General features: G+C 34.2%; 1 protein-coding gene across 3 annotated transcripts in view; it reads right to left on the reverse strand.

Moving 5' to 3' along the window:
* LOC102544841 (A disintegrin and metallopeptidase domain 3-like) overlaps nucleotides 1-15,311 on the reverse strand; it is a 66,081-nt gene that overhangs the window by 2,351 nt on the left and 48,419 nt on the right. For all 3 annotated transcript variants that reach the window (XM_072950240.1, XM_072950241.1, XM_072950242.1), the window contains 4 exons: nucleotides 6,866-6,946; nucleotides 5,086-5,200; nucleotides 2,638-2,803; nucleotides 393-443 (listed from right to left, as the gene is read on the reverse strand). In XM_072950240.1, the coding sequence (XP_072806341.1) occupies nucleotides 395-443; nucleotides 2,638-2,803; nucleotides 5,086-5,200; nucleotides 6,866-6,946 (411 nt within the window). In that variant the 3' untranslated portion in view covers nucleotides 393-394. The remainder of the gene's footprint in view (nucleotides 1-392; nucleotides 444-2,637; nucleotides 2,804-5,085; nucleotides 5,201-6,865; nucleotides 6,947-15,311) is intronic.

A 15,311-nucleotide genomic window follows, 5' to 3' on the forward strand; every position in this document is an offset into this window, starting at 1 on the left:
GCAGGGAGTCAGTAGGAAGACATATAAGTGTTGGGAGACAATTTGTGTAAATCTATCAATTAGAACCTTAAATCTACCAATTAAATGCATGATTGCTCAAATACTTTAAGAATGTTTTTAAAATTTCTTTGAAGTCATGTTTATTACAAAAATATTGGTTAATAAAACTGTAGCTAATGTGAGTTAACATTAAATGGTTCTACATCAGTATTAAATAAAATGAACATCAAATGCTTTGTTTTTGTCTTTGTTTTCGTGTATAATACTCACAAACAGAAATCAGAATAATGAAATATAGGAATAATAGCTTTCTTATACTGAGGTATTGTTAAACATATTTTTTAAACTATTTAATGAATCATATTATTTTGTCAATAATTCTATTCCTTTACCTTTAACTGTAAGACTGGCTGCTGTTACTACTGCTGTCTTCTGATATAGATCTATATACAAGAAAGAGTTATTTTTAAGGTTAGAAGACATTCTAATCTTAAACAAAGTCAAGAAAATAAAAAAGCCAAATTTATACTAATTACTAATTAATATGTACCAATATTCACTTTGCTTCCTATATCCCACCTCAGGGATCGCATGTTCTAGTGTTTGGAATTTTTCTAATGTTAGGCTACCTTTTAAATATGTTAAGCATTTTTAAAATTTCAAACTAAAATTTCATCTGTTACTTTTCTCAATTTTGTCTACATGGAAGACAGGATGAAATATTAAAATATCTATGATAATGCTTCTCCAACGTTAAACAGATAATTTAATGTAAATTCTTAAATGATCCTATCTCCAATTATCATATTTCTATGTAGATCACTCATTATTCCACTTTTATTAATGAGGTCCTTAATGGGGCCTCTATGTCTGTCAGCTATGTTTTGTTACATTCTGTGGTATGTTTGCAGCCTCCATCTGTCTTTGGCTTGTATGCACACACAGTTCCTGTTCAAGAGGAATGCCCTGGTAAAGGCTCCTACCAAACAGCTATAATTCTTGGCCACAGATGATAAGATCAGGTTTGAACACCTAACTCAGGCTTAGAAACCCAGACAGAACACTGGCTGAATTTAGCTACACCTGCACAGCTACTTCCTTCCGTGTCTTGAGAATATAAACTAAGAGACACTGGCTGTGGACAGATGACTGGTATTTTTATTTGAACATGAAACTAGACAGGGCTGAGCTAAGTACCCTGGACCATGTGCAGGCAGAGCAGTCATTTTGGAGAGAATGGACGTAGACAATAAGATGATGCCAATCATAAGCCTTTGGGTGATGGAGAGAATGACCTCGGTCCTGACCACCCGGTTCATTACCATGCTTTTGTGTTTCAGCTCTATGTCATTTCTGGCCCTTGCAGCCCTGAAACCATTTACTGTTGCTCGAAACTACTGTCATGACCAGATTTTATTTATGATCAATAATCTCTTACTATAGCATCTCTTCCAAAAGTCAGGTTTACTTTTGAAATTATTCAGATTTTTCCAAGATGTCTTAAGTAAGAGCACAGGAAGACTTATGAAACATGCAGAATACTACTCTGAATTTAACTGGCTGCTGCTCATTTATTGATAAATAAAATTAACTACCTTGGGAAACAGAGGTGTTGATGGAAACTTTGTATCATTTTATTTTATCTCTGTCTACACAAATGAGAAACAAAAAGATCTGCTTTAGAAAGAAGAAACAAGATCCACATATTTACCCTTATTTCTGCATTCTCGTTTTCCTAAATGTTCCCTAAGCAAATCGTGCCTTGCATTACAGTAAAGAAAAAAATGAAGTAAGTCAAACAGAGAAAGACAAAGTATGATCCCACTTGTATATGGAACCTAAAAATAAAAATTTTTTACAAAAGCTCATAGATACAGAGAACAGACTTGGGGTTGCCAGAGGTTTTGGGTGAGGGATGAGAAAAATGGGTGAAGGGGGTCAAAAAGATACAAACTTCAACTTAATAAATAACTCATGGGGCTGTAATTTACAGCATGGTGACTGTCATTAATAATAATGTATCGTATACTGGCAACTTGCTAAAAGAGTAGATCTTAAAAGTCGTCATCAGAAGAAAATCAAATTGTTCTAGCCATGTATGGTGACAGATGTTAACCAGGCTTATCGTGGTGATCATTTTGCAATAGTCTAAAGTCAGGGAGTATGATTCCTCCAGCTCTGTTCTCAAGATTGTTTTGGCTATCTGGGGTCTTTTGTGTTTCCCTACAAATTTTTAAATTTTTGTTCTAGTTCTGTAAAAAATGCCATTGGTAATTTGATGGGGATTTCACTGAATCTATAGATTTCCTTGGGTAGTCCATTTTAACAATTCCGATTCATCTAATCCAGGAACACAGTGTATCTTTCCATCTGCTTGTGCCATCTTCAATTTCTTTCATCAGCATTTTATAGTTTTCAGATTTAGATGCTTTGTCTCCTTAGGTAGGTTTATTGCTAGGTATTTTATTCTTTTTGAAGCAATGGTAAATGGGATGTTAACATAATTTCTCTCATGCTATTTCACTGTTAGTGTATAGAAATGCAACAAGAATGCCTACTTATAATATTCTGAATGAAATTTGAATTTTTCTGATAAAGTATTTTTTAATATTAAATATAAAAAATGAGTTTACTTACCCTCCACTTACTGTACCCTCTTTGTTCCAAAATATCTTCATTTTATTCCATTTAAAAGCAATAACGGCAATTAAAATGAGGAAAGGTAAGAAAACGTAGAAACTGATCAAGAGGCCATTTTTTCGAGAAGCACCATGTCGGTTTACCAGAAAGTCTGCACTTTTATCTGAAAACATAAGGGTACTTTTTATCATTTTCAAAAATGATACTCAAATCATGTTAGTAATCTGAATAATAAAAATTTGAAATTCAAATCATATAGTCATAGAAAGACTAAACTTAAATTTAAAAGTGTTTTCCAATATTCTGTGACAATGCACCAAAGTGCATTACATATTTATGTCAAATGTATATACATAAAATTTATTTTTAATCCTTATATGTATATTTAATATTTATTTATGTGCTACATTCTAATGTATTTTATTCCATCATATTCTCTTTTATGAACTGCTACTTAGAACACAGTAAATTTCTATTATTATCTAATAGGCTCTTCCATTTTTAAAATACAGCAAAAAAAATTTTTTAATTATTTAATGAAAATTATTGATATAACTGAGTCTAATTTTAAAAAGCAATAATAGTAAACTAGGTTAAACTTCCATAATAGATATATAAGGTGACACTGTTTTAACTTTAATTTTCACTGCAATAATTAGAAAAACAGAGGAATAGAAAAATACTCATCCAGGTGTTATAAAGATATTACATAAAATTAGAAAATAAAATCTATGGAAACTTGGCCCCATTAAACAAAATAAATAAACCAGACAACTGAAATACAAAATAACTAAAGTAAACAATCAGAATTACCAGCAAAGCAACTTATGATGATATTGAGTGTAAATAAATTTGTCAAAAAGACAAAAGAATCAGTAACTTTGAAACACACACACAATACAGTTCTATGCTGATTAGAAATGATTTACCTAAAATAAAATATCTCAGGAAGTTTTATGTATTATAAGAAATAAATTGGCAAATATGTGCAAAAATATTGAAACTAATCAAACATGTAGCAGTCTTCTGCTATGGTACAACTTAGTATTTATAAAGCTCTCTTTTCCCTGCCTTGTCCATCAGGAAAGGTCAACTCTCCTTTAATCCAACTTTACTAAAATAATCATACTGGAAATGGAGGTTCCTTCTCGTGAGCTTACTTACTCCAAAGACTGATTAAAGAAATTATTATTAGATTAACTGAGAGACATCTATTACTCTAAGGAAAAAAGTTAGGGTGCTTCCACTTTGGGACATGATGAATTTTTTCCATTAAATGGTGCCAAATAATAAAAATATGAAGGATAACAAATTACATGAGGGAAATGGTTTCTGGAAGTCAACAGGAAATACATAACTATAATATCTGAAGGAAAGAAAACATGATGTTGAGTTACGGAAATCCAATTCTACCTATGGACAATTTTCTGATCTCAGCGCAGAGAATTTAAGTCTAGGCAAAGTGCAGCATTCCCACTGGGTTAAGGAAGCAGAGGACAGAGTTCACAGCAGAGAAATGGCTGGAATATGAAGGGTGCAGTATCGGACAGAAAGCTGCTCTGCAGTTTAAGGATTCCAGTGTGTGCGGGGATCCTCCCAGGTGCCCTTACAGAAAGATAAGGTAAATATAAGTGCACACAGTATGAGACAGCCTGAAGCGAATGAGACAGCAGCTCTTACTGGGGTGAGAGTAGAAAAGAGATGCTAGAAGAGTCTGAACAGAGCTGGAGAAAAGAACACCAAGAAGATCCCAATTTCTTCACATCCTGGTTGCCTGAAAGATCAGGGTAGGAAGCAATAAATTGGGAGTTTGGGATTTGCAGATACACACTACTATATATAAAACAGATAGACAACCAGGTCCTAGTGTAGAGCACAGGGAACTATATTCAGTATCTTGCAGTAACCTATAATGAAAAAGAAAATGAAAACAAATATATATATGGATATGACTGAAACATTATGCTGTACACCAGAAATTGACATAACACTGTAAACTGACAATACTTCAATAAAAAAGAATATGAAAAGGAATATATATATCTACATGGATAACTGAATATACAGACTGTAATAAAACTATCACCTATTCTATCAATTAAGCACATCTATCTAGAAAATTCTGTTGTATACATAGAAAAGTTCTGGGAACCATGGTTAAAATTAAGAGATGGCCTAATAAAATGTTCATTTATGGATCTGAATTAAAAGCATATGCAAAATTTTGATTAACACTATGATCTAGAGCTGCACTGTCTAATATAGTAGCTACTAACCACAAGTGACTAGTTAAATTTACATTAAGTGAAATCAAATGGAAACTTCATTTCCTTAGCTGCACTGGCCACACGTCAGGTGCTCAACAGTCATGTAAACCGTGGAGGTGTATGGTATCTCTCCTAAGTGCAGACAGCTCTGTTGGAGCAAAGTGACTTAGATACTAACCATCTGCAGACCAAAACCCATCATCTATACTTCCTCCTGGTGATGAGGGTCTTTCGCTACAATTTGGAGGAGCATATCCAGCATCACAGTGACAATTATTTAAAGTATTGCAAACCTAGAACCAGAATCAAATTTAAAAAGAGAATTTTAAGTACAGCGTAAAAATTAGACACACTGTTATTTTTAGTCAAAGTAAACTCTTTCCCTAAGTACTGTACGTTTTATATATATATACACACACACATATAGTGGGGTAGTTTTTATATTAATGTGGAAAGCAATTTAAAAATAAAAAGTAATGTAATGTTCATGCAGTATCTTTTCAAATGTTATAGAGATTTTCTCATCTCTTGTAATATTTTAAAAAGTATATCATATTCTGATACAACTGAAATGCCTTATTCTACAAAGGCATGAGAATGACGAACCTAGAAATTATAAAACAGTAGGAGTTCAAATACACTATGAATTGTGCTAGTTTTAAAAAATTAGCCATCACAAGAGCCAATTTTTGCAAAAAAAGGGGGGGGGGACTAAAGGAAGAAGTTTGCTTCATCAGACACAGATAGCAAAATTTATTTTAATAGAGAGAAGATGGCTAAAAATATCTATAAATGTAATCTGGTGGGTGAATCAAAAGAAGGGCCAGAAACAGAACAGAGAATCCAGATGTAGCTTTGTGAAAAATTTAGTAAGAAATTAAATTAAAATTAAATAAAGAAGAAATTGAAAAGAATCTGTAAGTAACTGGACATATAAGTGATCCGAGAGAAAAATATGATAAAAGACAAACAGGTCACCTTTATCCTGGATTACTATACAAAACGTGAAGCATCGAGATGGCAGGAGACAAGAGCTACACAGTTAAAGCCAAATGCATGCTTGGAAAAACTTACAAAGCTTACAACATTCCTATAACCCAGTAGATTATTCCATGGTGGATGGACAAATAGATATGCAAATGGAAAATGTGACCATACATATTTAAGAACTATATAATTATTAAATAAATGAAAATTAACAATGGATTTAGCATGTTTGAAGAGGTTAAAAAGATAGAGAAACTGGTCTGGCCAGAATGTAAGGAAATACACCTTTTTATACATGATAGGTGAAAACCATATAATATTAGTGAAAATTTAAATTGCTCATCAGATTTCACTGCTAACAATTTAAGGAATCAGATAAATGTGCAAAGGTGAATGTACAACAGTGTCCACTTTACCTACTATTTACAGTAGTTAAGTAAAAATTCAGCCTTCTCTGAAAGTCCCTCAATGAATAAATTTCCAAATATAGTATGGAAGAGACATACAGAGAAACACAATGAAGCTGTTGAAGGATGAAGCAGATCTGAATGAACAGGAAACTCTGCTCCCATGAAAATATTAGATTATAAGCAATATGCATAATATAAATATATTGTGCTTAAATATCAGTACACATAGTAATTATGAGCAATATTTATATGTATGTATAAATATGTGTAATACTTCAATTCATTTCCAAAATCTCATAATCTTAATCTAACATTATAATAATAGTTTCATATTGCATTTTAGTACAAATTTCAAAGCTTATTTGCTCACAAGGCCTATAAACCCTGATTGAACACATAAATCACACACATATGTGTGAATAATGGTATCTGCTTTCCTTAATTTCAATTTTCCAAAGAAATTTGTACACTTCAAATAATTCTAAACATTATTATACTGAAAAATGTTACGACATGGATCAAAATGACTATACTTAAAAATAGAGTAACCATTATACATACCCCATGTCCTTTGCATTTCTCTTGGGAAATACATAGTGCACGTTTGTTTTCAATGGTTCTGCAACTTCCCCTTTCACAAAACTAACATGTTAAAACAACCAACAACAAAAATTTTAAATGTAAAGTCAAGAGTTGAACAACCGCACTTGGTAAGAAAGTTAAATGTACAATATACATACGTCTCAGATGAACCTATATTTCACATCTACCTTATCACAAATATCAAATTTTGAGAATCAGATACAATTTTTATCTTTGAGAGATCAGAACTGTGCATTTATTGATATTAGTTGGCATAAGTATAAAAATAGCCAACTGGTACTGTAATGAGTTAGGGTTTATTTTCTCAGTTTTATACATTTTCATAATATATACTCATATTAACCCTGTGAAGGAGATATTTTTATCCTTCTTTTACAGTTGATGAAAATTAAGGTCGTGCCATCAGTTATTAACAGAGCAAATATTCAGTGTAAGCGCTTTACTCACAGAGCCCACCTAGTGATCAAAAGCTCAATACCAGTCTTCTGACACTTTTACATTTTTTTCCAACTTTAGTGACATTACTTCTTATCTTCTGTATTAGCAAAAGTGTGACCTTGAGAAATTTATTTAATCCCTCCATACCTCAGTCTATCCATCTCTGAATCGGGAATAATAACTATACCCACCTCATAGGTTATCAGGATGAATAATTTGTTACATGTGAAGGAACGAAATCAGTCTTTGGTACATAGTAAACGCTCACTAAATAAAGGATATTATTCTAATTATTTATTTAACCTGATTTCTATGTAGACTCTAAATATTTGTCTATCCACATTTCAGTTTAGTCTGAGTATCTTTGGGGGAATCTACTAAGACTATCTGATGGATTTTCTCAAGTATCTGAGAGAATACCCACCATCTGATGAATAATCTAAAAATATCATTATTTTCTACACCACTGCTAATTAAGAATAAATATCAGCTTGTTAATTAACTGAAGGTGCTCTGATGAAGCCAGCGAGAATAACAAAATGTTAGACAAACCAGCATTATCTGTCCACAAACCTGTTTTCATTCTACTGCTCTTTAGACAGTGTCACCGAAGCAATAATGAACTAGTCATACCTCCCTGGGTTATTTTCAGGGGAAAACCAAGCCAGAAAAAGCTAAGAGCCATGCTTCTGATACAATTTCCTTCAAGTAAACAGATCAATGTGCAGCTCGATCTTTTGTAATGACAAAAAAAAGAGAGGGACACTATGACAGCACTTAGCCTTAGTCAGCACTTAGCCTTGGTCTTAAATATTAACATGTAAGACTTCCTTCTTTGAACAAGAGACACAAATAGGGTCTCAGAAACAGTTAATCAAAGCTCAAAAAAAAAAATCCTAATATAACTAAAAGCATATTTCCTGAGGGCAAAGTCTAGATTATGTGGTTTATTTTCTTATATTCCTATGTATAAGAATGGGTGAGAAAAAGGGAGTAATTTCATTTATCCATTCATTGATTAGCCTATCTACTTGTGGGCAGTTACATGCCCCAAACATCCACCTTTTCCAGTTTGAAATGAACATGATGAGATGTTCTTCTCTCCCCTCGCCTACCTATGTGCACTAGAATCAGTTTGATAAACTATTCTATTCTCTATTTTATAAATAAAAATTCAAAGAAGCTTTCCATCACAACCAGTATTAAGGGCTTGCATTGCTGGAATAATGCCTATCTCCATGTAATACACCCTTCACACAGTATATTACAGTGTTAAATATACGTTTTATTTACAATTTTTACTATAATTAAAAAGGAAGACATATTTCTTCATGTCAATAAATAAGAAACAGTCTCAAACCCAAAAGTCAGCAGAAGGAAGGAAATAATAAAGATCAGGGAGAAAATAAATAAAATAGAGATTAAAAAAAAATGGAAAAAAACAATCAAACCAAAAGCTGGTTTTTTTAAAGAGTAAATAAAATCGACAAACCTCTGGCCAAACTCACAAAGGAGAAAAAAGGGAGAGCACAAATCAGCAAAATAAGAAAGGAAAATGGAGAAATCACAACAAATAACAAGGAAATACAGAATAGCATATGAGAATATTATGAAAAACTGTATGGAACCAAAATGGATAACCTAGAGGAGACGGACAAGTTTCTGGAAACATACAGTCCACCAAGACTGAATCAAGAAGAAACTGACCAGTTGAAGAAACTGATCACTAGAAATGAAATCAAATCAGCAAAAAAAACCTCCCTACAAATAAAAGTCCAGGACAGGATGGCTTCAGCGGGGAATTCTACCAAACATACAAAGAAGAACTCATAACAGTCCTTCTCAAACTCTTTCAGAAGATTGAAAAGGAGGGAATACTCCTAAACTCATTCTATGAAGCCACCATCACCGTGATACCAAAACCAGGTAAAGACACCACCAAAAAAGAGAATTACAGACCAATATCACTGATGAACATAGACGCAAAACTCCTTACCAAAATTTTAGCAAATAGAATCCAACAGCACATAAAAAAGATTATACATCATGACCAAGTGGGGTTCATCCCAGGGACACAAGGGTGGTTCAACATATGCAAATCAATCAATGTAATACATCACATCAACAAGAAAAAGGATAAAAACCATACGATCATCTCAATAAATGCAGAGACGCATTTGCGAAAATTCAACACCCATTTGTAATAAAAACTCTCACCAAAGTGGGGACAGAGGGATCATATCTCAACATAATAAAAACTATATACGACAAACCTACAGCCAGCATAGTACTCAACGGTGAAAAACTCAAAAGCTTCCCACTAAAATCTGGGACAAGACAAAGCTGCCCACTATCACCACTCCTGTTCAACATAGTCTTGGAAGTCCTAGCCACAGCCATCAGGCAAGAGAGAGAAATAAAAGGGATCCAAATTGGAAAAGAAGAGGTGAAAGTGTCACTATATGAAGATGACATGATAGTATACATAGAAAACCCTAAAACTACTAAAAATAATCAAAGAACTCAGCAAGGTAGCAGGTTACAGGATTAACGTTCAAAAATCAGTTGCATTTCTTTACACTAACGATAAATCAACAGAAAAAGAAAGTAAAGAAACAATCCCCTTTAAAATAGCACCCAAAGTAATAAAATACCTAGGAATAAATCTAACCAAGGAGGTGAAAGACTTATACAGGGAAAACTATAAAATGCTGATTAAGCAAATTAAAGAAGACTTTAAAAAAGTGGAGAGATATCCCATGCTCCTGGATTGGAAGAATCAATAGGGTTAAAATGGTCACACTGCCCAAGGCAATCTACAGATTTAATGCAATTCCTATCATATTACCCAGGACATATTTCACAGAACTAGAACAAATCATAATAAAATTTATATGGAACCACAAAAGACCTAGAATTGCTAAAACATTACTGAAGAAAAAGAAAGAGGCTGGAGGAATAACTCTCCCAGACTTCAGACAATACTATAGAGCTACAGTCATCAAGACAGCATGGTATTGGTACAAAAACAGACTTATGGACCAATGGAACAGAATAGAGAGCCCAGAAATGAACCCACAAACTTTTGGTCAACTAATCTTCAACAAAGGAGGCAAGAATATACAATGGAATAAAGACAGTCTCTTTAGCAAATGGTGTTGGGAAAACTGAACAGCAGCATGTAAATCAGTGAAGCTAGAACACTCCCTCAGACCATACATAAAAATAAACTCAAAATGGATCAAAGACTTAAACATAAGACAAGATACAATAAACCACCTAGAAGAACATATAGGCAAAACATTATCTGACATACATCTCAAAAATGTTTTCAGAGGACAATACCCAAGCAATAGAAATAAAACCAAGAATAAACACATGAGACCTAATGAAACTTACAAGCTTCTGCACAGCAAAGGAAACTATAAGTAAAACAAAACGACAACCTATGGAATGGGAGAAAAATTTTGCAAATGAAACCGACAAAGGCTTGATTTCCAGAATACATAAGCAGCTCATACAACTTAATAAGAAACAACCGAACAACCCAATCCAAAAATGGGCAGAAGACCTAAACAAGCAATTCTCCAAGGAAGAAATACAAATGATCAATAGGCACATGAAAAAATGCTCAATATCACTAATTATCCGAGAAATGCAAAGCAAAACTACAATAAGGGGTCAGCTCACACCAGTCAGAATGACCATCATTCAGAAGTAGTCCACAAATGACGAATGCTGGAGAGGCTATGGAGAAAAGGGAACCCTCCTACACTGCTGGTGGGAATGCAGTTTGGTGCAGCCACTGTGGAAAACAGTGTGGAGATTCCTCAAAAGACTAGGAATAAACTTACCATATGACCCAGGAATCTCGCTCCTGGGCATATATCCAGAAGGAATCCTACTTCAAGATGACACCTGCACCCCAATGTTCATAGCAGCACTACTTACAATAGCCAAGACATGGAGACAGCCTAAATGTCCATCAATGGATGACTGGATAAAGAAGAAGTGGTATATTTATACAGTGGAATACTGTTCAGCCATAAAAACCGATAATATAACGCCATTTGCAGCAACATGGATGCTCCTGGAGAATGTCATTCTAAGTGAAGTAAGCCAGAAAGAGAAAGAAAAATACCACATGAGATCACTCATATGTGGAATCTTAAAAAAAAAAAAAGGAACATAAATACTAAACAGAAACAGACTCACAGACATAGAATACAAACTTGTGGTTGCCAAGGGGGCAGGGGTTGGGAAGGGACAGACTGGGATTTCGAAGTGTAGAATAGATAAACAAGATTATACTGTATAGCACAGGGAAATATATACAAGATCTTGTGGTAGCTCACAGTGAAAAAAAAATATGACAACGCATGTATGTATGTTCATGTATAACTGAAAAATTGTGCTTCACACTGGAATTTGACACATTATAAGATGACTACACCTCAATAAAAAAATGCTAAAAAAACCCCAAATAGTTCCATTTCTCTCTTTCTCTTTTATTTCTTATCTATCAATCAACAGGTTGATTTTTACACAGGAATCACATTTAATGAGGACACGGTAAAGAAGCCTTTCCTTTCTAACCTCTCTGAAAACAACTGAACACTGTAAAATAACAAATGAAAATAAAGTATAACCTTGATGAATTTTTAAAATAACTAGAGTGATTGAAATTCACAGACCTGGCCCACACAATTTTAAGCCCCCTTTCTTCCCAATAAATGAGAGTAGAGGAAAGTCAGAAAGAGACAACCAAAACATAAGAGGTTTAAGAACTTCCTGGGATTCTGAAATAAAATGAAGGCCAGTGTTGGATGAAGTGAAGTGAGAAAGGAACAGGGGACACAGTGGCAAAGGAGAGAGCCTAGCGGATCAGCTCACAAGGCTCTGGAGGGGCTGGAGCCCCCAAGTCCTCAGGAAAAGCAGGAAGGAGAGCTGAAAGGGCAAGACCGGACAGGGTGGCCACCATGCGGAAAGGCCAGTGGAGGTCTGTCCACAAAACCACGCAGCTCGTCAGCTCTCCAGATTCACTACTCACCTCTCCCTTTCCCCCAGTTTCAGAACAGTCAACACAATGCTTTGATCCCAAGGGAGACAATTTAGAAGGGTATTTTGTCTCCTAAAGCAACTGAATTAATGGTGACTACAGAATCCGGGCGTCTCCAGTCATGTATCCTCTATCCAATTAAACTACTGCAAGTACCAGTAGTTAGGCCTGTGGCCTAAAAGCCAGCCTCCAAAATAAAGGCTGTCATGTGACAGGCCCAGTCACACAGAGAGAGCTGCCAATTAGGATTTGTATTTTAAAAAGGGTGTGGGATCAAAACATCATTGCCAGCTTAAAGCTCCTACTGACATGATCAGGAAAAGTCAAAGTCTTTGTCTTCCTTTCTTCCTGTCTCCTTCCCTTCCCTTCTCCTCCCTTTCTTCCTTTCCCTTCCATCCCCTTCCATTTCCTCCCCTCTCCTTTCTGTTTTCTTTTCCATCCATGGGGACATTGCCCAGTTGGGCAGGGTCTAATGATCGGACTTTTCCAGGCAGAGAATCACGTAGGAGACATGAGTAACCTGTAAAGCTTGTCGTGGTCACACAGGGCTGATGGGAGAAACCAGAGCTCTTTTAAATAAATGGCTCATTTTTCCACAGGACACTTGCTGAACTCAAGTGTCATGTGGGATGAGAGAAGGCTAATTAACTGGCATGGCAATCCTCTATGGCATTTGTATGTCTAGTTCCCTATGGTTTTATTGCAATTGTTGTCATTGTAATTGTGTTTATCCAGTACATAAAATTATTTCACTTTCATTGATTTTAAGATTATTTTTATTTGTCCTTGTCTTTCAGAAATTTTATTATACTGCATCCTACTATGGATTTCACTGGGTTCATTCTATATAATGTATTTTCAGCTTTTTGCATTTGTAGGTTTATACCTTTTGATAGATTTGGAAATTTTCCAGACATTATCTCCTCAAATACTTTTCTATCCTTAAATTGTTTCTCCTGTTCTTCTAAGACAGTAGAATGGCTATTATCACAAAGACAAGGAGTAAGTGCTGGCTTAGAACTAGAGGAAAGGGAAGTTTAGTTTCTGTTGGTGGGAATGTAAGTTGGTGCAGCCAATATAAAAAGCAGTATGGAGTTTCATCCAAAAAAATTACAAATGGAAGTACCACATGACCCAGCAATCTCACTTGTGGGTATTTATCTGAAGAAAATGAAAACACTAACTCAAAAATATATCCACACCTTCATGTTGATTTCAGCATTATTTATAATTGCCAAGATGTGGAAGCAACTCGTGTCCATCAGCGGATGAACTGAGTAAAGAAAATGTAATCTATATACACAATAGAATACTATTCAGCCACACAAACTGAAATCGTGCCAGTTTTGACAATGTCGATGGACCTTGAGAGCATTATGCTAAATGAAACAAGTCAGACAGAAAGGCAAATAAATACTGTATGATCTCACTTATATGTGGAATCCCAGAAAGAATAAAACCAAAACCAAGAAAACTCGAAGCTCACAGATACAGGGAACAGACTGGTGGCTGCCAGAGGTGGCATTTGGGGGTTGAGCAAAATGGGTGAAGGGCGTCAAAAGGTACAAACTTCCAGTTGTAAAGTCTGGGAGATTTCCAGTGTATAGTATAGGATGGTGACTATAGCTGATAATATTTTATTCCATATTTGAAACTTGACAAGAGAGTAACCTTAAATTTCTCATAAGAAAAAAATTGTAACTATATATAGTGACATATTAATTACACTTATTGTGGTGACCATTTTGAAATATATAAATATTGAATCATTATGTTGTACAAGTGGAGTTGATATAATGTTATGTTTCAGTAAGATCTCAAAAAGTAATAATAATAAATGTTTAAAATCCATAGAAAGGTATAATATATTTGACTTCTTACATATTTCTAAATCACTCTCCAGAAAGTATGCGCTAATTTATATTTGTTTTAGTATGACTGTAAGTTACACTTCTCGTCATCAATTATTCTTTTCAATTTCCAACTGATAGACAAAAACAGTTGTTGGATATTCATTTTTATTTCAACAACTTAGAAGTTCCCTGAACCTCACTGTTGAAAAGTTTTTATATAGTTCAGTCTCCAGCCACACCACTCCCCTTATGGAAGTTGTGAATGGAACTAAAAGTTCCGCATCTCTAATTACTTGGTCTTTCTGGTGACCAGCTCTATCCTGAAGCCATCTAGAGGCCGTACCCTATTACCTCGTTAGCATAAATTCAGTTTGATTGGAAAGGGCTCATTATGAATGACAAAAAACCATTCTTATCAGTCAGGAAATCCCAAGAGGTGTAGAAGCTCTGTGCCAAAAACTAGGGACAGAGACAAAATTATTTTTTCGGTGTTACGCCATGTGTATAAGCCACTATCGTGCTTTTTTCCAATTAATGAATGATGAAATTAGACAATAAATGTATTTCTTTACTCTGCCATATTTATAGAAAACTATTTGCCATTTGATTTAAATTATCTTTGAAGGGCTAACAATATTATTTTAAAATGTAATCAGCACCAGTATGTTCCGTTGTGATTATTATGTTTAGGTAAGAATATCTTTTCCCATTCAATTTTACTATTCACTTCTATTTTCCTCTTATTTTTCATTTCTTAAAATATTATTTCTCAAGGTAAATAATTTAAATTTAAATGTGAATTAACTGTGTATTGTTTTACATTACTCAGCTAAATTTTCAATGGGACAAGTTTAAAGCCTTCTATTAAGGTTTCTTCAAATGTTTAAGAAAAATACAAACAAATAAAGCTTACTCTCTTTTGTGACCTAAGAAAGGGCGAATTTTTAACAGATATATTAGGGTTTTGGAAAAAGAATTAGGGAAAGTAAGCTAATGAGCAAATAAATGTTTTACTTTCACCTTAGCTAAAATAATCGTCTTTGTTGTTCTTACC

Source organism: Vicugna pacos, chromosome 26, assembly GCF_048564905.1.
Source record: "Vicugna pacos chromosome 26, VicPac4, whole genome shotgun sequence".
In the NCBI taxonomy this organism is placed as follows: Eukaryota; Metazoa; Chordata; class Mammalia; order Artiodactyla; family Camelidae; genus Vicugna; species Vicugna pacos.